The sequence below is a fragment of the Neoarius graeffei genome, chromosome 2 (genome assembly GCF_027579695.1).
Source record: "Neoarius graeffei isolate fNeoGra1 chromosome 2, fNeoGra1.pri, whole genome shotgun sequence".
Taxonomy (NCBI): domain Eukaryota; kingdom Metazoa; phylum Chordata; class Actinopteri; order Siluriformes; family Ariidae; genus Neoarius; species Neoarius graeffei.
Window position 1 is genome coordinate 5148588 of NC_083570.1, and position 25839 is coordinate 5174426.

At 41.0% G+C, this 25839-nt stretch overlaps 2 protein-coding genes and 1 long non-coding RNA gene across 3 annotated transcripts; 1 reads left to right on the forward strand and 2 right to left on the reverse strand.

Moving 5' to 3' along the window:
• Positions 1–394: 394 nt before the first annotated feature.
• On the forward strand, positions 395–10921 carry LOC132871643 (uncharacterized). The gene is made up of 3 exons (XR_009651311.1): positions 395–521; positions 9388–10503; positions 10765–10921. It is a non-coding gene; the product is annotated as an uncharacterized LOC132871643 (long non-coding RNA).
• LOC132870939 (zinc finger protein 862-like) lies at positions 4781–8430 on the reverse strand. The gene is made up of 6 exons (XM_060904965.1): positions 7956–8430; positions 6912–7123; positions 6606–6798; positions 6020–6356; positions 5155–5426; positions 4781–5082 (listed from the first exon to the last, which is right to left on the reverse strand). The coding sequence occupies exons 1-6, from the start codon at positions 8426–8428 to the stop codon at positions 4926–4928; spliced, it is 1644 nt and encodes a 547-aa protein (XP_060760948.1). The 5' UTR covers positions 8429–8430; the 3' UTR covers positions 4781–4925.
• A 2870-nt stretch (positions 10922–13791) lies between the features above and the next one.
• Positions 13792–25633, reverse strand: LOC132879373 (E3 ubiquitin/ISG15 ligase TRIM25-like). The gene is made up of 6 exons (XM_060913723.1): positions 24971–25633; positions 20210–20305; positions 19828–20061; positions 19524–19695; positions 19266–19325; positions 13792–14348 (listed from the first exon to the last, which is right to left on the reverse strand). The coding sequence occupies exons 1-6, from the start codon at positions 25559–25561 to the stop codon at positions 13816–13818; spliced, it is 1686 nt and encodes a 561-aa protein (XP_060769706.1). The 5' UTR covers positions 25562–25633; the 3' UTR covers positions 13792–13815.
• Positions 25634–25839: the final 206 nt, after the last annotated feature.

A 25839-nucleotide genomic window follows, 5' to 3' on the forward strand; every position in this document is an offset into this window, starting at 1 on the left:
AGTCACACACCGCCTAGTGGCCAGTGTTAGTAATTACCAGTCACACACCGCCTAGTGGCCAGTGTTAGTAATTACCAGTCACACACCGCCTAGTGGCCAGTGTTAGTAATTACCAGTCATACACACCGCCTAGTGGCCAGTGTTAGTAATTACCAGTCACACACTGCCTAGTGGCCAGTGTTAGTAATTACCAGTCATAGACACCGCCTAGTGGCCAGTGTTAGTAATTACCAGTCCCACACCGCCTAGTGGCCAGTGTTAGTAATTACCAGTCACACACCGCCTAGTGGCCAGTGTTAGGAATTACCAGTCACACACCGCCTAGTGGTCAGTGTTAGTAATTACCAATCATACACACCGCCTAGTGTCACCAACGGGCTGACATTCGCCTTTTTTTCCAGACGAGTCACAGACATGATGAGTCTGTCACCGAGAGTCACAGGCATGATGAGTCTGTCACAGAGAGCCACAGGCATGATGGAGGAAGGGAACAGACAGAGACCTGCTCTGAAGATGAACTGGTAAAGAGCATTGTATTACGAGTCCTTAAAACAACTTTACATTATTTTTAACCTCATCATAGGCTGCATGTCATCAGTAGGCTAGTAATAAGAGCATACTATCCTTTAATTAAATGTAAGTAAATTAAATAAAATTATCATTTTGGTCAGTCATAATTATCATTTTCGTCAGTCCCTCTATAAGAGGGATTTCACTGACGTCACCCGAAACCGGAAGTAAACAGACCCTGCGCCATATTGGAAGACCAACAAACTCGTGATTATGGGGAAATAACAGCAGCGGTATGTGAACCCATGAGAATAAAGTGGAGTGGCAAACGACTTAAACAAACAAATCTGAGCTGTTTTATTTATGATTTATTGGCCCAACAGTAGACTTGAAAGAAACCTGTGTGAGACTTGGCAAAAAACTGTGGATATAATGGATAAGTCTGTGCATGATCTGCGGACACTTTGAGGTAAGCAAACGCAAGAAATTCAGATTTAAAACATGCTAAATTGGCCCCAAGTTGATAACTGTATGAGGAGCAAGCCTCCCAGACTTCTACAATTTAATAATAATAATAATAATAATAATAATAATAATAATAATTTAGGATGGTTTGGGGCTTGCTCTCCCTCCTATTATATAAATAAAGCCTAATTGTTGTGTAGGCATATATCATAAATACATATGTATAATTTGGATAAATTAACCTAAATTATGGATACCTTAATAGTCACAAAAATTATTAATTTTTCAACTGAAAAGATATATTATTAAAAGATATAAATATCAACAAGATTACCTTGGCCATAACTATGTGTAGGTTATTCTTAATAACAGCTGTAATATCACGAACCAAGCCACTAACAACATAATTGTAAGCCTGTAGCCCTTTGTAGGCTTTCAAGTCATCAGCAGTGTAGGCACTGGGTGTAAACAACAAATAGTTTACAATGTCTGGGTAGCAAACAGATGGCAGAATTGGTGTCCGGTCCTCCTTATGTTTCCATTCTCCCTTGCCGCGAGTCTTATCATATGGGTCAAACCCATCAATCACAGCGAGTTTCTGCACATACCGTGCCCTTTCTGCAGCTGGTAATGTACTCACATAACCCGAATTATCAGCCATCGTGTCACTTCACTCTCGCTCGTAGTTTGTTTTATATTGTGAGTATGTATGTATGTATGTATGTATGTACTTGAGGTCTTCCAATATGGCGCCCTAACAAAATCTCGTGGTACGGTGACGTCACGTGGTAGCCCTCTATTCTTGAACGCCTCCATATTTTTGGGCCATTGATAAAGTCAATATCTTTTCTACAAAGTTCTATGTTGTTTTGAGCTATTAACCAGGGTAATGCTCCTTTCTATTGCTTTGGTAGCCATTTTTTTTGTAGCAATTTGGCATTTCTGCATTTGTTTGAAGTGTGTGTGTGTGTGTGTGTGTGTGACTAGCTCTGGTGTGACAGATTTTCATGCAATGTTTTACATGATTTTTGTATGTTGTATTGCATTACATGTTTTGCAGTTGCACATTCTGTTGTTTTGTGTTTTGCCTGATACACAATAAAAAAACAAGATATAAATGTTAACATGTTCATTGGTAATTGTATTCATCAAAACAATGTTCTAGATAAGTACATCTTTATCAATAGGCCCATATGAAATGCACTTAAAAATATTTTGGGAAGGGCTCAAATTTGGACCCCCTCAATATTTATACCATGGTTACGCCCTTGGTCAATGAAGTCAGTGATTGAACTGTGTGCAAATGATGCTTGCTGCAGTACCGTTGGCATTTTCAATCGGTTTCGTACTGGTAGCCGAGCGCTCAGATTTTAACCTGGGTGCCATGATTCAGCCGATGCCACCAAATCACAGTCGGCATGAGCTGCAGTTTTATGGAAGCGGCACGCTCCCGGTTGCCGTGGCTCAGCCGATGCTCAGTCAGACGGAGCCAATTAAAGACCTGGCCCAATTGCGGTTGCCACTATTCAGCCGATGGCGCTGGAGGTTTTACAGAAGCTGCCCGATTCTCATTGCTACTTGGGTAGTGATAAGTATTACAAATTAAGCTACACTCACACACACACCCCTGGTGTGGAAATGAAAAAAAATTAAAAAGAAGGAGAAAAAATTAAAAAAAAATCACACTGATCATAAAAAAATTAAGTTAAAAAAAGAAAGTTATGTTGAGTATGCAAACTCTTGTTCATTACATTTCATTTCATAATTGCAACCGCATGTGTTGTATTCATTGTTGCAAAACTTGTTCTGTAAATAGTTCGTTTGCTATCGTGATCAAAACCATTGATCTGAAGCTCAATGCTGATGCTGTCCTGTAAATAGTTTTCTAATCAGCAATAAATATAACAATTTCTGATCAACCCATATCAATTGCATGCTTAAAATAACATACTGGTTAAAGCCCCGCCCATTTCAAGACAACCAGCCCCACTTCCGGGTTAAATCCAGCCCACTTCTGGGTTAAATCCCGCCCACTTCATGGTATGGATACAGATACAGATAATTCATATGGTTTACAGATAATGCTGTACTCGCTCATCCCTAGTTAATACATTGCCCATTCCGCAATTGTATCAAGGCATTTAAAGTCATCTGTGTCCTCTCAGATTGAGTCCAACGAAACTGAAACTGGAATGGACCTCAGTAAAAATCAGTCTCAGGTTACAGAAGATATTGATATTAGTTCATTGTACATGAGGAATCTGTGCCTGTTTTACATGCAACTCCAGGCAAAGTACCTGGTTCCATCATCAACTATTCAAATGATTGTTGAAGAAATTAATGGCCTGAATGCCATTTGTCATCAGTACACAAAAGACAAGATTAAAGAGACACTTAGAGCTAATAGTAACATGTCAGATGCTGAGCTTGATTCAGTTTTTCAGAGTCTCCAGGAAACTGATTTGCATGCTGCATGTAGCTCTCATCTCTCCACTGAACATACCAGGAGGCAGTATTTTGAGAGGAACTTTGCCTATGTGCACCCAGAAAATGTTTACCTGGGCACCAATGAACATAGAAGAGACTGTTATGCACAATACATACCCTTGCATGACACTTTAAGAGCCATTCTAAAAGATCCTGTTGTGTGGGAAGAGTGTGTGGAGTCTCAAAATCGTCCTGTTTCTGATATCATCTTAAGTGATATTTGTGATGGCTCTGTCTTCAAATCCAAAGACTTGTCTCTACAAGCAGGTGACGTAGTCCTGAAACTGATTTTGTATCAGGATGCGTTTGAAGTTGTGAACCCACTTGGGTCATCCAGGAGAAAAGATAAACTTGCCGGAGTATACTTCACACTCGCTGACTTTAAGCCATTCCATCGTTCCAGTATTGACAATATGCAGTTAGTACTGTTGTGCAAAGAGACAGACTTTAAATCCTTTGGTCAGGACAGTGTTTTCGAGATTGTTGTCAGACCTGAGACAACTTGAAGAACACGGACTCGTGACACCCTCTGGTCGTGTGGTTCGAGCAACCATAATATCTATTGCAGGTGACAATTTGGGGTCACACTGCATTGGTGGCTACACTCAGAATTTCAGCACCTCCAAGTACTTCTGCAGGTATTGTGAGGTACAAAGAGACCAACTTGAGAGTGTGAGTCAGAGCTTTCCTGTACAAACAGTTGATAACTACAAAGAAGCAGTGCAGTTATTGCAGGAGAGTGATGTGAATCATGTCAAAGGCATACATTGTGACTCCATCTTCAACACTCTGAAATATTTCCATGTATGTCAGCCAGGCCTTCCTCCATGCATAGGGCATGACTTGTTTGAGGGAGTTGTAGCCTATGACTTAGCCATTTACAGCCCTGTACGCTTAGGTTTTTCACAAGGAGCACTTGTGCTCCTAAATGAAAAAAAATAGGAGCACAGAAAAAAATTTAGGAGCACTACGAATTTCTTAAATGCCATTTTTATTATTATTAAAACATCACTTTTTTACACTTACAGAATTAAATGGGGAAGATGTAATAAGTGTAACAATTCATTTCAATTCAATTCATTCAGACAAATCATTGACCCATAACCTCCCGCACCCTCACACACACACAATGTCCCGTTCCCATATTTTGTAATCTGGCCGCCTGCTACGCTTTGCTGAGTCCATCCAGCGGTCCACAGCAGGGCTTGGATCAAAGTCTTCCAGAGATGGTCCCTCCAGGCTGATTCTCATGAGGTCCTCAGTTGTGCTCACTGCTAGGCAGCTTCGTTTGCTGTTCTTAATTGGGTTTTGTGCGGAGAAACCCCTCTCACACTGGGCAGCTGAAATGGGCAGCACCAGCATCATGTGCACCAACTCCAGTATGTTCTAGGGGGATCAAGATAGGCCTTACTTATCTCATCTATAACCATCAATAATAGGAGGGCACTGCAGCATATAAATGCTCAACAGTGTTTGCTTACCTTATAATCCTCTCTGTATGGCCCCTTGGTAAGCATGGTCTCCCACAGGCCACTGTAGTGCTTGTCTTTGAAGTGTTGACTGACCAAGATCTTCAGTCCCTGCCACTCATTCTGAACAGCTGCCAGGTCACACCCTGATCTATGGAGATTAGCAAATACCAAAAACATAATTGATTGCATTATAGTACAGCAGTGCAAAATATATTCTTACCTGCTGAGAGGCTCTCTGAAATGCGCCACCAATTCTGCCACGTCTTCATCACCAAACGTCAGAAGGCTGGCATGGTCATCAGGCCATGTGTCATGGTTGAAGACTTTGAAGGCCTGTACTGGGGTCCTGACATCAGCCCCATCGTCCAAAAGCCCACCAAACCGGTCTTTCAGTTCAGACACGCAGATGTTGATGGCTGATTCCACATGCTTCTTCAGCTGGGGGTGGGTGAAGTCAGCAAGACCTGTGAGATTCCCCTTCAGTGATATTCCCTTTGAGCGAGACAATCACACACAAAATTGTTTTAAGACAGCATGTTTCCAAAATGTTAAAATCCAAAACCTACAGTACACTAATAATAATATAGTGACTGATTCAAACACTTCTGCAGCCATGGCCAGATGCAGGGACTGTAACCAATATGCTGAAGTGTAATGTAAGTTCTGCTCTAAACATATTTCCCTAAAATCCCAACAAACTCATCCTAGTAACACACCTGGAATCTACACTCATCTTCCTCTCCATGCTGAGCAAGCATGGCCTGGATCTTCTCGAGCATGCCTCCTGATTTTGCCCTGGACTTAAATGCTTCCAGTCTGGTCACAGTCTTCAGCTCTGACGTTGCTTGGGGGAGGATCAGGTCTTTTCTCTGCAGGGTCAGGCTAAATGAAGACAGCTCCTCGAAGACGTCAGCGAGAAAATGGCAGAATACACAAAAAAGTGCACTCTCCATCCCTCTCTTTACCTATGTGGTAGTGAGTAGATCAATACAAGTAGGCCCTATGTATTCCTAGCCACTCCCTAATCTGCCAAGCATTAAAGTCTGAAATCAATTTTTTAGTTTCATGTACTGTCTAGGACTCACCTGCTTTGCCCGTCCTTGAATCTCCACTGATCCTGCAACAGCCAGGTGCTCCATGTGCTGCAGAACAATGGAGTACTGGCCATGGCCTGTGGCAAGGTCAGTATCTGTTCCATATCGCAGGAACACTTTGAGGGTTCTGTGGACATGAGGAATCCAGCGTGTCCCCTTGACGGTAGACGGTGTGCAGACCTTCACACCAAGCTCTTGCCCTAGTTGATGGAGCTCTCTCTTGGATTTTCCACTGAAGTGGTAGGTCTTCCACACGAGATGCAGGAGATCGTACACCTGGCACACCATTGGTTCCTTCTTCTGCAGGGTCAGGATTGCCAACTCTAGTCTGTGAAGGCAAAAATAGTTAAAAACAACCTTTTTCTTCCCCTCTGTGTTACAAAAGTAGCTTGTGTGTCTGTGTTGCTCACAAATGTGTGTGTGCATTCATTACATTATTATCATGCAGGAAAAGAGTCCCGGCAATGGAATAGATAGGTTTTTGTTAACTTCTTGAAGGATGATAGTGATGACCCTAGTTTAGTATACATTATATCTGCTACCACATAATCATAACCATATTTTTTCAGTTACAAACCTGTGTGGCATGCAGTGGATGGGGATAATATGCTCCCCTGCCTCTCTTTGGAGGAGAGCAATCACTCCTCCACGGTGGCCCATATTCACTGAGGCACCATCTGCCCCAAAGCTGATGAGCTTCGCCAACCACGACCCCCCATTGTCCTCGGGGTAAACTGCACTGAATGCAGCCTTGGTTGCATCCAGAACACCTTGAAGGACAACACAAAAACATGAAAAACAAACAAGAGATTGAGTGAATTATGCATTTATGAAACTGTACAAAAATGAAGGTTTCTTTCTAGCTGCTGGATTGACCACTTACCAATGGCATGGGAGTGTTCAAGAGCCTGTTGGCCAACCAGTAGAGTGACTGGTTTCCCACCCTCCACCAGACACACATAGACAATCTCGCACTCAGTGTTTGATATGTCAGTGTCTCCATCGATGAGGACTGCAAGGTACTTTGCTGTTCTCAGCTGAGCAGTTAGGCTCTCTTTCAAGAGATCAGCAATTTGTCCAATCATTTCCGCACATCTGTATGAATAAGAATACTGTCGTAAAGTGCTTGTAGTTCATGCAGTCACATAACATGACTGACAATTTGTTCCAAACATTTGTTGCAGCCCTATCATTATACGAAGAATATTAAAATAAACTCTAAAAACTAACATTCAAAATTCTGCATGGTAATAATTCTTAATATAACTTCATAAAAAATACAAAAAATCGAATTAAACACACTGCTGACAACTTAATGCTGATACCTACTAGGGATGGGCAGTCAGAAAAGACACACAATAACCTACAAAATAAAACAGACTACCACTGCTGTGTGCACTTCACCCCGACTGGGCCCGTGGTGGTCATGGCCCAGAGTATCCCTAGCTGGCAACAATGTATAATGCCCGCTGTCAATGGTAACGGGAATTTTCACAGCAGAATCATGCCAGCGTATCACTTCGTAAGTAGAACAGTCAGCCTACACAAACTGTCTATCGTCATATCGTTAACATAGATGTGGCCAGTCCTTGCACGCAGGTGGGGGAAATTAAGTAGCCTACTAATGCGAACATCATTTGAATTGAAAAAGTTGAAAACGATCATGACATTGCCTCGTAATTAAACTGAAGGCTGAAACGTCAAATAAAATTAATCATAAACTTTTTGTATATGTTTTCTCATGTTCACAAGTAGCCGTATTGTAAGGGAGATAACGTATAGTCCGCGGGCGACAATAGGAAAATATTTCTCTCCGGCGTCGGGATGCTGTTCGTCCTGACGGGAATTTTTTTTCCTATAGGCTAGTCGCCCTTGGACAATACATTATCCCTTACATAATAATGATCATTATAAAATACAATATTACCTCACGTGGTTGTCGTAAGTTGGGTTCACATCAATGCCATTCTTCTTGTGCAGGGTGATAAGTGGCCCAAATCTCACAAACGGCTCTTCCTCCTTGGCGATGAAGTAGGCAATGTTCATTTTGATCTTGAGCTGTCTCATTGCCTCCATCTCCGAAATCTTCACCTGTCTAACCAGGGCTGCGTCCACCGTCGAGCCTTTGTTCTGTCGAATTAAATAACCGTCTCTGCAGGCGATGTGCCGTTTAGATATGTTGTGTTTCGTGAGACTGTCTTTTTTAAAGTGCTGGTTTCCAGTCACAAATGCCGAATTCCCTGCTTGCTTCTGCCCTTTACAGTATTTGCAGTACATTAGCTCGTTTTCAAAAACTAGCCATGGAAAAAGCTTGATCCAGTCAGCCTGAAACTTGTAAACCTTACTGTTTACACCACTGCCGGTAGTAGCACTACTATCCCTCACTGTTGTCGTATCCATTTCTTCTCTCACGATATCCTCCTCTCCCTCCTCGGATCTCACACGACTTCTTTGAAAATACGACGATATTTGATTTTGTAACATTTTTAGATTTACGATACTGACGCTGAGTGAACAAATGTAGCACTTTCCCCTGAGACGATGAAAAGGTTAGAACGTTGAGAGTCTTTGCTTTCCCGCCGCTCAACAGAAATGCGAGGCGTCATCGCACGTCAAGACGTGTTCCAACAGTTCTGATTGGTAGGGTATGAAAACTAGAAATAAGACCACACTTTGTTTGTTATTATTTTAGGGGCAAAATGCGAATGAAATGGCTGAAATCGGTTCTCGCATGTGTGCTCCCATTCTGTTTTTCCTACTCGCACCAATCTATTTTTAGTCGCATATGCGAGTAAAATGGTCACACTGTACAGCCTTGGCCATTTACCTGCGCTACTTCATAAAAGTCAAACATTGGCTCATGGCTTTAAATCTAACTTTTAATTCCAAATACACGTTGGATATGCAGCTGTGGGTGTGTGTGGGTGTGTCTGACATCATTGCAGGCCTTGGCGCCGTCCAGACACATCTCTGATCAATAATACACATTTCATATCAAAATTAAGCAGAATGTTCTAAATGGAATTTTTAAACAATGTCATGAGACAGAAGGTCATTTTAACTGAACAGAATAAATCCTTACAATTTTGTCACAAAATAAATTACTGCCTTCTTGGTCAAGAATAAATACTTACAATTATTTATAAATAAAGGAATAAAATCTTAGTGTGTAGTTTTTGTTGAGTCATTGTCAACTCTCTTGACTTGTGACACTAGCCTACCAACAGTGATGGATTACAGTGTACTTACTACTAGATTAGATACTGCAAGGTAAGGATTGACTCACTGGTCAGAACAATAAGTGAAAACTATATATGAATGATATTGACTGACATGAATGTGTCCTTTTGTTAATTCAGGTTCACCCTCAGTTATGAGAGAGGATGATTCCTCCTCATTACTTACCAGTGAAATTGAAGAGGTGAGCACTGGTGAAGAATCATTTGTGTGTGTGACACTGATGATATCGACACCACGCCGAAGTCCACTGCTACAAGGAGCCCAGTCTCAGTCACAGCCATGAGAAGTCAAGCCTCACCTACTACTTCAGAGAGTGGCTCCTCACTTTTAGCTGGAGAAGATAGTAGCTGGCATTACAGCTTTGAAATACCCTGGAATAAGATGCCCTCAAATACAAGAAGGGTGTTGGATACTGAGAAGAGACTGACTGCAGCAGAGAGAAGGGAGATTATTAGGATTGTCACTGCTGAAATACTGACTGTATGCAAGAAACCTGGAAAGAGGCACATCACTGAAATTTCAAGGGAAATGGTAATTCACTCCCCAAAATCCTTCCGAGATGAGATTGAGGGCCAGGTTGTCGGCACTGGGCATGACTCACTTGTGAAACAGTTCATATCTCGGATTGATAACTATAGACGACTCCAAGCTCCTGCCCAGAAAAGGCTTTCTGAAAGTGACACTCCTGACAATGCAAAAAAAGCATGCAAAGATGCATATGGCTGCATTAATCCTGACCCAGAGCTTCCTGCTGGTGAAACAAAAGATAAGCAAAAACAAGAACTAATGATGTTCAAAGACAAAGATGCAAAGAAAATAGAAAGACTGATGGTTGATGTTTCCCTCACAGAGGAGAGACATACTGTCAGGACTGAAGGAGACAGAAGAGATCCTTAAGGAATGGCCTTTCCTCTGCCAGGAAATTGGAATGAGGCTTCATTTCAGAGAACTAACAGGTGTCCAGATTGATGACAGCTTTGAAGAGTCCACAGCCACCAAGTTCAGAAGAATCCTGCAGTATTTTCAGTTTATTCAAACTGAGCCGTCCAGCAGAGCAGGCACTATTCTGAACCAAGCCCTGGCAGGAGGTGATGAAACTTGTGCAGCTGTACTGATGCTTCTTGTCCATTTTAAAGAGCAGGAAGACAAGATGTTAGTAAATGTCGATGACGCCGCCATTGCGACTGATGTGGACACCACCAGGCTACCATGGACACCCTGCATTGTGGTCTGTGGTAGGTGTGCCAAAAAATAATGTTATGACTTAATATCTTTGTTTACACATATGGAGGAGTGCACCATACACTGCAAAACATGTTTAGAGCTGGAGAAATCATTTTACATAACTTACATTTTTTTTTTTTTTTACACTTGGCACAGTTTTTGTTTTGCAGTGTGTGGAACACAGCTCCTGGCTTAGTTAACCATTAGGGATCCATAAACATGTAGCAAACTATTTACTGGCTATGGTAATAATACTTTCGCACTGTTTTCAGGTAATAGCCCACTCACTGCCAAGATGTTCATGGTTGCTGTGGACCAGGTCATAGTCAACGAACAGCTTCACCAAAGCATTCCAGATGTTCTGCTCATATTACCTGCACAACATTGACTACCCAGTGGAACTTGCCGCTACTCTGGAGTTCTTGCAGAGGTACACTTTCAGAATGCATGCACACGCTGCTTTACAGGTAGATAATGTAGAATTTGCCAGTTGCTGTTTGTAAACACACAGCATTCAAACCTAGCAACTCCTCCCCAGCTCATAACTCTGACATGCGTATCTCAAGGAAATTGAATTGAATGCAACTGGACTTGGTTATAGGTCTTTGAAGACTTCTTCGTCAGTTCATGGTCGTCTGACTAGGCTGGATTAGACTAGGACTAGTCCTAGGTGAAACGTCTTCAAAGACATATAACCAAGTCCAGTTGCGTTCAATTAAATTTCCTCGTGATAACTATGACCTGGCTGAATGAGAATATTCACAGGCTCTGAGACATGCGGTACGTATACATACTGCTCAAGTTAGGAGTCTCAGTGCATTTCTACTCTCAACCCCCTCTAATGATTGGAAATTGCATAGTGTAGCTTTGTGAAAACGTATTAACTTTGTATCTAAAGATGCTGTTTCACTGGCTTTAATGCCAACATTAGTTTTCTCTGAATGGTTTGTGTTAAATGTTTTTCCAACAGATGCATCTTCAGAATCAACCCAGATCAAGGGACCAAAGTCGAGCGAAAAGCAAAGGGACGTCAGTATGCTGTCAACCCAAGGGTGCTGAGCCTCATTTCCAAAATTGCCAATTTTGAATGGACAGAGTAAAAGGGTGAGATCACTACCTCACCAAACAAACACGTGTCCATGTGAATGCCAGGACCAAAGGTTTCCAAGTAGAACAGTGCATTGAAATAAGTTGATGAATGTTATTGAAGTGTTGATTCATTTGAGAAACTTTTTGTAAGCACAGCCTATATATAATATACACTTGCAATAGATTGAAGATTTCTGTTCTCAGTGTCTCACTCTGCGGCTGGCAGGTTATTGTTAGATATAAGGTGCATCAGACTTGTTCATGTGTTAGGCCTATTTGGCACACACAAATTGAAGCTTTAATTTGGAGGCCCTTCATTCAAAAGAGCACTCTGGGGGTTCATGATGCCCTTATCATTAAGTGTAAATGCATTGATGAATGTTTGAATAAAACATTCAACAGCAAGAAGCTAATCGTTGTTGCTACTTCCTGCCTGGACTATTGCAAACCTTTTTCCTGACTTTGCCTTTCCTCATTTTATTTTTGTCAGATTCATTGGCATTATATCCAGAATTACAGTTTGAATATTAAAGTATGTCTACACCAGCACTTTTATACATACAATACAAGTACTAGTGAACAAGATTGTGAATAAGATTTACCTTAACATTACAGAGAAAAACATCAGTAGGACATACCGTACATGTAAACCTATATATAATGAGCTACATATTTAATTAGTTTGAATGTAAAAATATACGGATATAAAACTAATCCTTACCTTATTACAGAGAAAAACGTTAGGTTGTTAGTATGGACAAACCTTTATATAAAAAGCCACATATTTAATTACAGGTTGAATGTATAATTACATGTGAATATAAAAATTTACCTTAAAATTAGTGTTAATATTGTTAGTATGGACAAGCTTTAATATACCAGGCTACATATATAATTACTGTCATTTTACATGAATTTGTATGTAATTTAAGAAAACTGAAGCTCATGTAAAATTAATACATTAGTAAATAACACACAACTATCCTTAAACATTTCAGAATTAGTCACTGCAGTCTCAACTAGACGAAATGTACACAATAAAGGCAAATGGAGCTTCCACTCGATCAAGAGCTGGATGGATCGAACAGGGTGAAAAAAGTTCATCGTATTTCTTGAGACTTGAAAAACAAAGACAAACTAAGAAAAAAATGAGTAAGCTTATGACCAATAATAGAAGATCAGAAATGAGTACAGGATGAAATTTGGCTCGTTTATTGTAACTTAAATTTAATAAATCAGAATGTGACGTTTTATTTTATCCCATCAATGATGACATCAAAAAACTGGATGAAGACAAACGTACACTTGATGAGGAATGAACTATAACAGAAATTGAAATTGCATTAAAACAAATGAAAAATGGTAAATCACCAGGAATCGATGGCTTAACATCTGAATTTTTGAAATACTTTTGGGTGGATATTTAAAAAAAATATATAGAGCATTTTTAGAATGCATTCACAAAGGATGTTTATCCCCGACGATGAAGACAGGCTTAATAACCTTGCTACCAAAACCCAAAAAAGACTTCTTGTTGCTAGACAATTGGAGACCTATAACCTTACTATGCAATGATTATAAATTACTTGCCTTAGTATCTGCTAATCGTCTAAAGCGTGGACTTGTAAAACTTGTAGACGAATATCAATCAGCCTTCATGAAGGGAAGATATATTCAAAACCACGTCTGACTGATTCTGGATATGATTGATTACCAATCAATTATTCAATCAGTCTTGTTTTATTTCTAGACTTTTTCAAAGCATTCGACACTGTGGAGCACGATTTTGTTTATAAAACTCAATCTTGGATTTGGAAAAGGGCTCGGCCAGGTTATTAAAATATTTCACAATGATATAACTATAAATATCTCCCTTAACCCTTTAATGACACCAAAATTTAAGATTTTACGTGGAATCAGACAAGGCTGCCCAATTTCACCAAAATTATTTTATGTCCACAAATGCGAGCGTACTTAACCTTGTGGAATAATATGAAACAAACAGAACTTTATAATGCGAAGGTCATGAGATCATTTTCTTTTTAAATTTGACGAGTTTCTTGTCTGACAGTTAATTTTTAACATTTCCTTTTTAATTATTTTAAATTATTCATCTGTTTTAATTTAAATATTAAAATGAGTGTTTTGTGCAGCTGGATTGTGTTCTAGTGAAACAGACGACTGAGCAACAAGGTGGCAACGTGCAGGAATTTTACAGAAAACACTACACACTTTTATTCTGGATCACACAATCTCACTGTAGAACCATAAAACAAGTAGAACCCAAACCCAGCGTATAGAGTCTGAGTGAATGTGGTGTGGACTCTGTGGAGGAGCTTCATCGTGTCAGAGACGCTGTAGAAGGACAGAGTTCCTGCACTGTGATCCACATACACTCCTATTCTGGAGGCTGATGGAACTCTGAGATTAGTCTCAATGCTGTTGTGCCGGAAAGAGAGAGAAGAAGAAGAACACCGCAGTCTCCAGGACTGATTGTTGAATCCAAACCGACACTCATTACCCCGTCCTTTCCTGCTGGTGTCTTTATATGAGACTGATATGGACACACCACCACCGCTCCACTCCACCTCCCAGTAACAGCGTCCACACACACTCTCCTTACACAACACCTGACAGCAGGAATCAAATCTCTCTGGATGATCAGAGTAACGCTGCTCTCTCTCACTCTCTCTCACCGCTCTGTTCTTCTCAGACAGAATGAGGTGACGATGTGCCGTGTTGGGATCCAGAGTCAGATAACAGAAATCTAAAATAAAAGAGAAAAACAAACTGAACAATGTGAACATGAATATCTGCGCTGGGGGCGTGGTCACGAAAACAGCAGTTCGGTTGCAGTGAAAACTTTTCTCTGTACAGCAACCAATCAGAATTCAGATACATTCCGTTGCCAAGTAAAACAGTGTTGCCAGATTGGGCGGTTTTGACGTTTTTTCGGCGGGTTTTTATCAGATGTTTATAAACATTTCGCACGAATGTTCTGTGTGAGAATGCAGCCAGAGACACTTCTACAGCCTTAGAAGGACTTTGATGCAGCGCATTCTATGTACTATCTCCGTCCACTAGTCTACATCCAATCCAGTGGCGGCTGATGGGCTTTGAAATAGGCGAAGCTCAGTTTTAGGTCTACGTAATACAATTTTTCAATTATTTATTTGTCATGAGTCAATTTGTTGTTATGTGGGTCTGTCTCAGAAACTGGTCTCTCATTTGGGACATTATGGTCAAAAAATAAATTTTCTAATTTTACTATTTTTTTTTTTTTTCCATTTACCTAACACTCAATGTTTCTTTTATCATGTTTAATAAGAATAAAGATAGCGTCTTTCTTTATCTGGCCTCTGCTGTGGAATTTTTTTTTTATTACAATTCAAATGTTTTTGTAAAATTTTTTGAAAATATTGAAAAATTCCTCTTTTTGATTGATTGGGTTAAAAATGCCAAGTTATGATGACAATTGATTATTCACTTAAATATGAATAATACGATACCATTTTGGGTATTTGATATGGCAAAATAGGACACAATGGAAAAATCAAGAATGCACCGGAAAGATGAGAATAACGGAGGTGGTAAAAGAACAGCGACTGTACCGGCTGAAGGTCGCGCGGGTCTCTGCTGTGGCGCGCGAGCAACGGGACATCACTGCCGCACCGGACGGAGCACGAGGCGGGGGCGGGGCAAAATGACTGGCCGTACTTTGCCATTATAGCAGATAGATACCAGCTATTAGCAGCTAGCACTGCAGATCCCAATAAGGCTCAAGCTAGCCTACAACCACATTGATTGAACTACAAATGAAATAAACGAGTGAATTCACGAATGATCAAACTGATAGAATGGATGAAAGTTAACGGAGCACAATGAGTAATATTTACATTTATTTACAGAGTAATGCACAGAGACATCAATGAGAAGAAACGTTTATATGAAAAGAAATTCGGACAGCACTTTGGCACACGACTACACTTTCTCGACATCCGCTAGGGACTGACTGATCATGCTTCCGTGTTCCTCGCCGAAGTACAGCGACTGCCCTCCTCATGTCTTTCAAACACCACCTCCAATAATCCTTTATCAGCCCGGCTTCTTGGCCCGCCCATGTCCCGTTTACCCCCAGAGATACCCGGCTTCCCCGGAAGTGACGATTTTGTCGATTTTAACCAATAACAACTAGCTGAAATTGGCTGTTCAGAGCCGTCTCGTAGACTGCAACGGATACCCGGCTGCCAGTCCATAGAGCCCATTGAAATAAGAAAGGTTACAGCCTGGCAGCAAAGGTGATTCTCGTAGCGAACTGCAAGTTCGTCAGACATCACTCAAATAAGTTACAGGATGACATAGGGATAGTTATGAACGTAAATACAATCTTGGGCATAGATTATGTTATGCAAGTTATTGTTTTAATGAGAATTCAACGTCGTAGACGCCGCAGTTTGGGGAGAGAATTTTAGGGGAAGTTCGGCTTCCCTTGTTGTCTCTGAGAAATCGCCCCGATCCAATCCAATCCATATTAAACACTTCTGTGACCCAATCAGAGATCGCGGGCATCACACGACACAAAGACCTAGTTTACCCAGCACCCCTTAGGTATTTTAAACAACCAAAATCGAGCATTGGCTTAAATTGATCATTAACAAACATTTATCTCATTAAGTATTATTTAAACAAAACAATGTCGATGTAACTGTAAGACTAATATGAATGTGTGTAATGTAGTGCAGAAACTGAACTCATAAACTAGTAAATAAGAACATATTTGTGAAGATACTCAGTCGTCCAGGTACATAGTAATCTGTGGTTGGTAGAAGAGAGCAACTGGACTTGCTTGAAAAGTCTTGAAGACGTTTCGCCTCCCGTCCGAAAGGCATCATCAGTTCTGTCTGTCTAATAGGGAGTATCAAGTATTTATCCTTTCATGGATCATCATAGAATCCGAATGCTGATGGCTGCAGTGAAGGTGGCTGATAGATGTCATAGACACCCACCTCTGTTCAGTGATGGTCGTTCCAGGCTGACAAAAATGAACGATCCTCTCTGGCTAAGATGTCTGCCAGTTTTCTGGAAGTCCTCTCATACTCCCGCACTAGTCGAAGGGAACTCATCTCATCTCATTATCTCTAGCTGCTTTATCCTTCTACAGGGTCGCAGGCAAGCTGGAGCCTATCCCAGCTAACTACGGGCGAAAGGCGGGGTACACCCTGGACAAGTCGCCAGGTCATCACAGGGCTGACACATAGACACAGACAACCATTCACACTCACATTCACACCTACGGTCAATTTAGAGTCACCAGTTAACCTAACCTGCATGTCTTTGGACTGTGGGGGAAACCGGAGCACCCGGAGGAAACCCACGCGGACACGGGGAGAGCATGCAAACTCCGCACAGAAAGGCCCTCGCCGGCCCCGGGGCTCGAACCCAGGACCTTCTTGCTGTGAGGCGACAGCGCTAACCACTACACCACCGTGCCGCCCCGAAGGGAACTCATCCCTTCTATCAGCCACGTTCAATGCAGCCATCAGCATTCTGATTCCTATTATGATCCATGAGAGGATAAATACTTGATACTCCCTATTAGACAGACAGAACTGATGATGCCTTTCGGACGAGAGGCGAAACGTCTTCAAGACTTTTCAAGCAAGTCTAGTTGCTCTCTTCTACCAACCACAGATTACTATGTACCTGGACGACTGAGTATCTTCACAGATATGTTTCTACACACTTTGGGATGAGTTCCCTTCGACTAGTGCGGGAGTATGAGAGGACTTCCAGAAAACTGGCAGACATCTTAGCCAGAGAGGATTGTTCATTTTTGTCAGCCTGGAACGACCATCACTGAACAGAGGTGGGTGTCTAAGACATCTATCAGCCACCTTCACTGCAGCCATCAGCATTCTGATTCCTATTATGATCCATGAGAGGATAAATACTTGATACTCCCTATTAGACAGACAGAACTGATGATGCCTTTCGGACGGGAGGCGAAACGTCTTCAAGACTTTTCAAGCAAGTCCAGTTGCTCTCTTCTACCAACCACAGATTAGTAAATAAGAATGACACAATCCATTCTCCATTTTCTCTTCTCATGTTACATTCAGCCATGCATCTCAGCCTAACTTTTTTTTTAAATTGAAGTATATAAAACAGGTACAATCTAACAAATCCACAAAAATCAGGATAACAGATGAAGAAAATACATGGATGTAGACAAAAATAAATTAAGCAGAATAACTAGGCCTATAAAAATAATAAAACAAAAAAGATAAATAAATAAAAAATAAATAACCTCAGCAATGCAGACGTTAGATATGCATCGTAGCCTAACATAGCCTACATAATATTAAGCGTGTGCGCCACCTACTGGTGCATGTAGGATTCAGAACACAGCAGATGATTGCAGAGTTATAATCTGATTGAACCACACGGAGCCGAGTACCAGACAGCAGATTCTTCACCTCCAGCACTGACGGGCTCATGCTGCTATTTGTTCGATTTACAAATAGTATACTGGACTTTAGCTGCATATTTTTACTTTACAAGATAGGCATCAAGTACATTTTACATTTTGGTGGGTTTTGAACATATTTTGGGTTGGAAAACGTCAGCAGTATCTGGCAACACTGAAGTAAAATTGTAAACTGTCAAAGTTCTCGAGCCCTCGTGCTGTTTTACCGTTAGATCAATCACATATCAGCTTAAACTAGCATTCTAAAACTAGTTAAAGATCCCACAGAAGAGAGCGACTCCCCCTGCCAGCCTCATGGAACGCAGTGTTTAAGGCTCCGGATGGGTTTTATTTCCATTTATGAGGGAAAGGAACATACACCCTCCCGACAGTCAGTGCGCTATTCGCTTGGAAAACACATTTGCAAACTGGTAGAATGAGTTCATCATCACATGCAAGATTTGCAGTTAATCAAATGGATTTCATATTATTATTATTATTATTCATGAATTACTACAGTTCTGAACTTCAAATGTTAAAAGTCTGGCCTTTGGAGAGATGATGGAGACTCTTTTGGTGGAACACAACGGAGCAAAATATTGTGACCCTCTAATGTTGACCTGAAGTTGGCACCACTGGGGGTTGGCATTGGGTTTTTGTCCCCACCAATGTTAATACCAAACCTACGCCCTTGCCTACATGTTATCTCGTTCTAATTGTTGTGACTTTTATCCAAATGACAGCTGGCAATACGTTGTTACTTTGCACTTTTTGTTGATCTGGGTACTAATCTTTGAGAAACTGGATTGGCAGAATGTTGCCTGTGAAGAAAAGAATGTCTTTTTATTACCCTGTGCCAAGTTAATATTCACTTCAGTGCAATTTTTAAGAGCCATAAATTGTATTTTATTTATTGTTTTTGTTGTGAGTGGTTTTGTTTGATTGTTGTTTTATTTATTGAGCTTATTTATTTATTTATATTCCACTGTTGAATTGAATAAGTTGACTTAATTAAAAAGTTTACTGTTCTATGAAAGGGTGTATTTGCATGATCATTATTATTTTACCAGTGGCATAAAATTGTCTTGAAAAGACGTCAACAATAATATCATTTATCGTAATAATTTCTGAGACAATATATCGTCCAACAAAATTTGTTATTGTGACAATCCTAGAAGTGTGTGTGTGTGTGTGTGTGTGTGTGTGTGTTAGATGTACATTTCAGAAACTCTTCTCTGCTCTGTGGTTCTGGTTCTGAAATGATCTGAACTGCTGCAGCTGTGGAGAGAAAAATAGAAACATGAGTTTGTGTAAAAGATGGAAAGAGTTTAAAGTGATCCAGTCAGTTTATTCATTTTAAATCAGTGTTTTAGTTCAAAGTGTCGGGTGAATAAAGTGTCTGCAGAAAAGAAAGCAGGAGCATCGCTAAGAAATAACACATCACTGTGTTTCTCCAGCAGGAACAGCTCCTCTTACCATGTGGAGGGATTTTGTTGAATTCCTCCTCACAGAATTCCTCGAGTCTCTTTTTCAGATCTGAGAGAGAATTCCTCACTCCATCAAATGAGAGATGTTGATGGACAGTGACGCTGGATGTGTGAAATAATGGTCTCTTAAATTCAGGAGAGCGACGTCCAGAAGCTAAAACCTACAGAAAGCAAATGAAATGTAAAACCCACTTGTGATGTCAGACAGGGACATTTATTGTTCCCTTAATGAGAGGTGTTTTAGAGAGTGTGTGAGGAACAGCTGGCTCTGTAGATCAGACAGTGAGTGTTACCTGGAGGAAATGGATGTGATCGTGTGTGTGTGAAAGCTGCTCCAGCTCAGTGACTCTCCTCTGAAGATCAGCAATCTCCTGCTCCAGTTGCTCCAGGAGTCGTTCAGCTCGACTCAGTTCAGCCTTCTCCTGATCTCTGATCAGCTCCGTCACCTCCCAGCGCTTTTTCTCCATGGAGCTGATCAGCTCAGTAAAGATCCTCTCACTGTCCTCCACTGCTGTCTGTGCACTGAGCTGTTAGGACACACACACACACACACACACACACACACACAAGATGTAAAGCTCATCTATCATTCCCTCTCTTACTGGGACTGTAAATGACTCGTTGTCCATGTTGTGTGTGTTTCTAGGAGCAGCTCTGTCTCTGCTCACTGCTCACCTTTATAGTGTTCACAGCCTGTTTCAGCTCCTGCACCTTCTTCTGCTTCTCCTGGATTCTCTGCTGGGATTTCATCTGCTCCTCCTTTAACTCACTCTGAGGACAAATAAAATACATTCAGCTTTTTATACAGTACGAGCGAACTGGTTCCATATTAATGTCAGTTCAAAGTACATTCATGTTTCGCTCTGAAGGTTATGTACTCTGTGTGTGTGTGTGTGTGTGTGTGTGAGAGAGAGAGAGAGAGAGAGAGAGAAATGTTCACTAACTGATCTGGGCTGGGTTTCCCGAAAGCCTCTTAAGGCCAAGAGAGTTTTAAATGACCTCTTAAGATCCATCATCAAGCTAACGTGGTTTTCCCGAACAACATCGTAGCACAAGTCGTCCTTTAGTTTGCTCGGAATTTACGAGAGACCCGGAGCACTCGTTCAAAACAAAGAGCGACTCGCTCGCTGCCGAATCCACAGAATGCGCATGCGGCTCTGAGGGACTCTCACAGTCAGCGGGGGAAACTGGGGTTGAATCTGCTGGTGGTGTTCAATTAGTTTTCTTCTACATTGCAAGTACATCGAGTTAATTATCAGAGGTGGACAGTAACGAATTACATTTATGTGAGTTCTGTACTGAAGTACACTTTTTGAGTATCTGTACTTTACTTGCGTGTTTTTTTTTTTTAAACTTATGACTTTTCACAGGCGGCACAGTGGTGTAGCCAGGGCTCGAAATTAACTTTTTTTCTTTATGTCCCCCAGTGGTCCCGAATTCTGTGTTGTATTGTCCCGAATGGAAGCAATAGTGTCCCCATTTTTTTCCTCTCTGAAATAACCAGTGGTTAATATTATCATATGAAGTTACTATTATATTTGTAACTATGCGATTTTGAAACCTTTATATCATTTTTACAATAAGTCACAAGACACAAGCGACACATGTCCTATACATCATCTACTTCAAAATTACAGTTATTGCATTTTCAGTTTATTAAACTTTGGCGATCTCACTGTATGAATAGATACCCGTTTATTTAAAGGGGCCAACTAGCTCATTCAGAAAATGTTTCAACTCCCTACATCTGCAGTACACTTTAGCTGAAAATAAGACCCCTTTTATGTTCATTTCATCTACTTATACCTTGAATATCTGTTGGCACTTATAAGGCCAACTTATCATTTTCACCATTACCGTTATCCATTTTTATGAACTTTCCGTTATCCATTTTATGAACTTTCGCTGCCGAAACGTGGGTGCAAATGTTAGCATCATCAGCATAGTGCCAGCAGGTCCGAGCCTAGCTGTGCTGCTGACTGACTAAACTTTCTGAACTAGAAAGACACCAAGAAAACTCACTTATTCTGTTGAACGGTATCTTCCGTCAATATCATCCACATCATTCCTGTTGTATTTTATAACGTGTCTAACAGTGTTCATTAAGTTCATTCAGTTGCTAGCGTTGCCTGCAGACCAGGCGATGACACTTTGGATCCTGAAGGTCCCGGAGACGTTATGTCTGGGCTTTCAGTTTCTTCCCCGCGGTCGGTCCGCTTCAACCACTTCAGCATTTTTGTTCTGGCAAGAGTCGGCGCAGTGTGTGCGGTAGCAATTCCATTCCAAGTCCATATAATGCGGACTCCGGCCGAAGATTCTAGAACAGAATGCACTGCTCTGTAGCCTACTGATGCAGGTGCATCGAAAGTGTAGCTACTATGTATTTTTCGCTGTTGACGTTTTAAAATTAAAATTGACAAATTAGGTGAATGTCTACGTATGTGTTACGGCTTTGTAAATAATATTAATGTAGAACTTTTTTTCTAGATCTATTTTTTCCCATTGTCCCGGGATTGTCCCAGATATGATAATTTTGTGTCCCGATGACATTTTTTATGGTCCCCGGGACGTCGGGACGCCGTTAGTTTCGAGCGCTGGGTGTAGCGGTTAGCACAGTCGCTTCACAGCAAGAAGGTTCCGGGTTCGAACCCAATGGCCTGCGGGGGCCTTTCTGTGTGGAGTTTGCATGTTCTCCCCGTGTCCGCGTGGGTTTCCTCCAGGTGCTCCGGTTTCCCCCACAGTCCAAAGACATGCAGTTAGGTTGACGTGGGGCAGCCTTGGGCTGAGGTACCCGGGTGCTGTGTGGCCGCCCACTGCTCTGGGTGTGTGTGTGCATGTGTTTACTGCTTCAGATGGGTTAAATGCAGAGGATGAATTTCACTGTGCTTGAAGTGTGCATGTGACAAATAAAGCTTTCTTTCTTTCTTTTTACTCCACTACATTTCTATCAAGGTCCTCGTTACTCGTTACTATGAAGCAGCTTTGAAAGTGGATGTTTTTTTCTTTTCTAAAACGTGATTGGTTTTTTTCGTAGGTGACACTGAGACAGTCTATCAGTAATCACTAGGGTCACGTCACGTCCATAGTCTGGATAAAATCAAGATCAATGATTTCTCCGCAGCATTATTTAACACGATCAGTTGATGGCAGAATGGAAGGAGGCGGTTCTTCTGGGGAATGCACACACCCACGGTTCTATAGCTAGACCCCATGGTTCAGTTTTCTGAAAGGAATAAAGAGTCGTTTCATTTTAAATGTTTGCTTTGTTTGCCTAAAACGGAGCACATCACAGCCTACAAAAACTCACCATCTGACCTGCGGAAGCATATTGAGGGATATAAACGTTTTATTCCAAGAGAAAGCTTGCAGTGAAGTTGTCTGTGCTTTAGAGCTCGCGATAACGTTGCAATAGCTACACAGTCTGATTAGTCAAATGACTTTCTATGGATTTGCCAAGTTGCCATCGCCTTGTCCACGGCTAATGTTTACACATAGCTAATTAACTTGGACACTGTTAGTTAGCATGTAAAAACGGAGTTACACTAACATGAATAACGTTCACTTTTGATTCCACAGGGAAATTCATATGTGCATGAATACATACACACGTGCACACGTGAGACCTGTGAGATGGACAGTATTGTACTCGTCAGTCACAACAAATTGCTGGAATTTTTTGTTTTGATGTCAGATGATGGTCTTGCACCTTTTTTTTTGTTGTCTTGCTTAAAGCAGAGTTGCTGTTGGGCCGTTATTAAGCTCGAGGTGCGGATCTGGGTTTTAATCAGGTTGGATTGTCCTTTTTATTTTCTGAGCAAGCTGCATTTACAGCTGTTCCACTGTCTTCCTGATTAACACACACATACATGTGTGCACACACTGCCAGAGCCGGGTCAGAACACTACCATGCTGCTTTGTGGCGGTGGGGAGGAGGGTTACAATAAAAAAAAAATGAAAATGACAATGGGTCTTTTTCAGTTCAGTTGTGTTTCATTGTGTAACATTCTACCAGGCGTTTATTCTACAGGTTCTACAAATTAGTCAGTAAATCCAGTCAGGTGTTTCAGAGGCATTAGGTTTTGTAAGCGTTGTGGCTATAATACAACAATGCATTGACAGAAAATGTACTTTTAATACTTAAGGATTTTTAAAAGCAAATACTGCAGTACTTTAACTGAAGTAAAAATTTGACTGTCCAACTTTCACTTGTATCGGAGTAACATTTGCCCAGTGGGATCTGTACTTTGACTTAAGTAATGAAGTTGGGTTCTTTGTCCAGCTCTGTTAATTATTAAATAAATATACACAAAACACGATGAATATATTTCAGTATGTTATGGAATTACGTCTGGATATCAGAATGTCACATTTATATCACTATATTTTAATCAAATTTAGCTCCATTAGGCGAGTGATTAACTAATTTAGTGTTATAAATGAGACATTTCTGCACCTCTAATGGTGTGTGTGTGTGTGTGTGTGTGTGTGTGTGTGTGAGAGAGAGAGAGGTTTTGATGTGTGTGTAGTGTGTACCTAAGAAGGTTGAATTGACCTCCTTATATATAACGTTGACTATATATATTAAACCTCCTTCGGTACACACTACACACAGATCAAAACCTCTCTCTCTCTCTCTCTCTCTCTCTCTCTGTGCACTTATAAGGGAGAACATGGCCCACTCTGCACTGTGGAGAACAGCTGAAATAATCCTGACTGCATGATCGGGGGGTAACAGTGAAATGAGCGAGCACGGGGAACACATTTACCTCATTATTTAGCTTATTATTTGTTCATTCTTTCATGTGAACGTTTGTTCATTTCATTAAAAACACGCTTGGAATAAAAAAAAAATTGCCACAAACAAAATAGTTTCATTAATTAATTAGCACATTATATATGTAATGCTTCCAGATGATACTATATATTATCTTATTTTAAACACTTAATATTTAATTAGATTTTGGTTAAAAACGAGCACCATGTGACCTTATCAACTGGATTTAGCAACTACTAATGCCTTCAGCAACGACAGTACGATTGCCTTTAGCAGCTACTAATGCCTATATCGGGGACGCGACCTGCAAAGACGCTCTTCGTCCTGTTGCTCTTTAGACTCCTTCTTAAGAGTGAGTTCCAGAAAACCACACACACAGACAACGTTCATTCCTTAAGAGAGTCTCTCAACTCTCTCTTTAGGTCTAAAGGGCAACGTTATCAGGAAACCCACCCCGAACCAGATTACGACCATCACTGAAGATAAATTTAACACTCTGTTCACCAGAACACAGACAATTTTAATCAGCTTTTACAGAATCCTTCTGATTGAGACACACATTGAAATTAAAGTTCAAATCATATCACTGACTAAAGCACCTGTTTCTAGATGGGAAACTATAATTAAGATGATTTAATTCTGGAAAGATTTCTAGTTCTCACCTGTTTCTCAGCTCTTTCTGTTGCAACTGAAACAGCGTCATGGTCTTTATGTTTCTCCAACGTGCACAAATAACAGATGCAGGTTTGATCAGTACGACAGTAGATCTCAATCAGCTTGTTATGTTCAGAGCAGATCTTCTCTTGGAGTTTTGCTGAGGCTTCAATTAATGTGTGTTTTCTCAAAGCAGGAACTTCAAGATGAGGTTTCAGATGAGTTTCACAATAAGAAGCCAAACACATCAGACAGGACTTGACGGCTTTGTGTTTTCTCCCGGTGCAGAAATCACACTCCACATCTCCAGGTCCAGCATAACAGTGAGCAGGAGAAGCAGCTTGGACTTCAGTCTTCTTCAGTTTCTCCACCACTTCATCCAGCATGTTGTTTCTGCGTAGAACAGGCCTTGTCGTGAAAGTGTCTCTGCACTGAGGACAGCTGTAGACGCCCTTCTGATCCTCCTGATCCCAGCAGCCATTAATACACACCTTACAGAAACTGTGACCACAGGGGATAGTCACCGGATCCTTCAGGAGATCCAGACACACTGGACACCTGAACTGGTCCTGAGCTACTGAAATACTGGCCTCGGCCATTTTCCTGAAATCACAACGAGAGAGAGAAAGAGAACGGTTTGTTTTCTCTGAAATGAGGAGTTACTTCCTGGTTCTGTGTGTGAAAGAGCAGTAGAAGAAGAGGAGGAGCACAAACACAGAGAGATCATGAACACTCCTCTATTAACCATTTCATCTCCCTTCAGTGCAGACATATAACCCATGTAGCTGCACTGATTAGGATTAATTTCATGAAATACTCACAGAATGGATCTTAATTTTCTGGACTTTTCCACCTACTGACACCTCAAGCACAACTT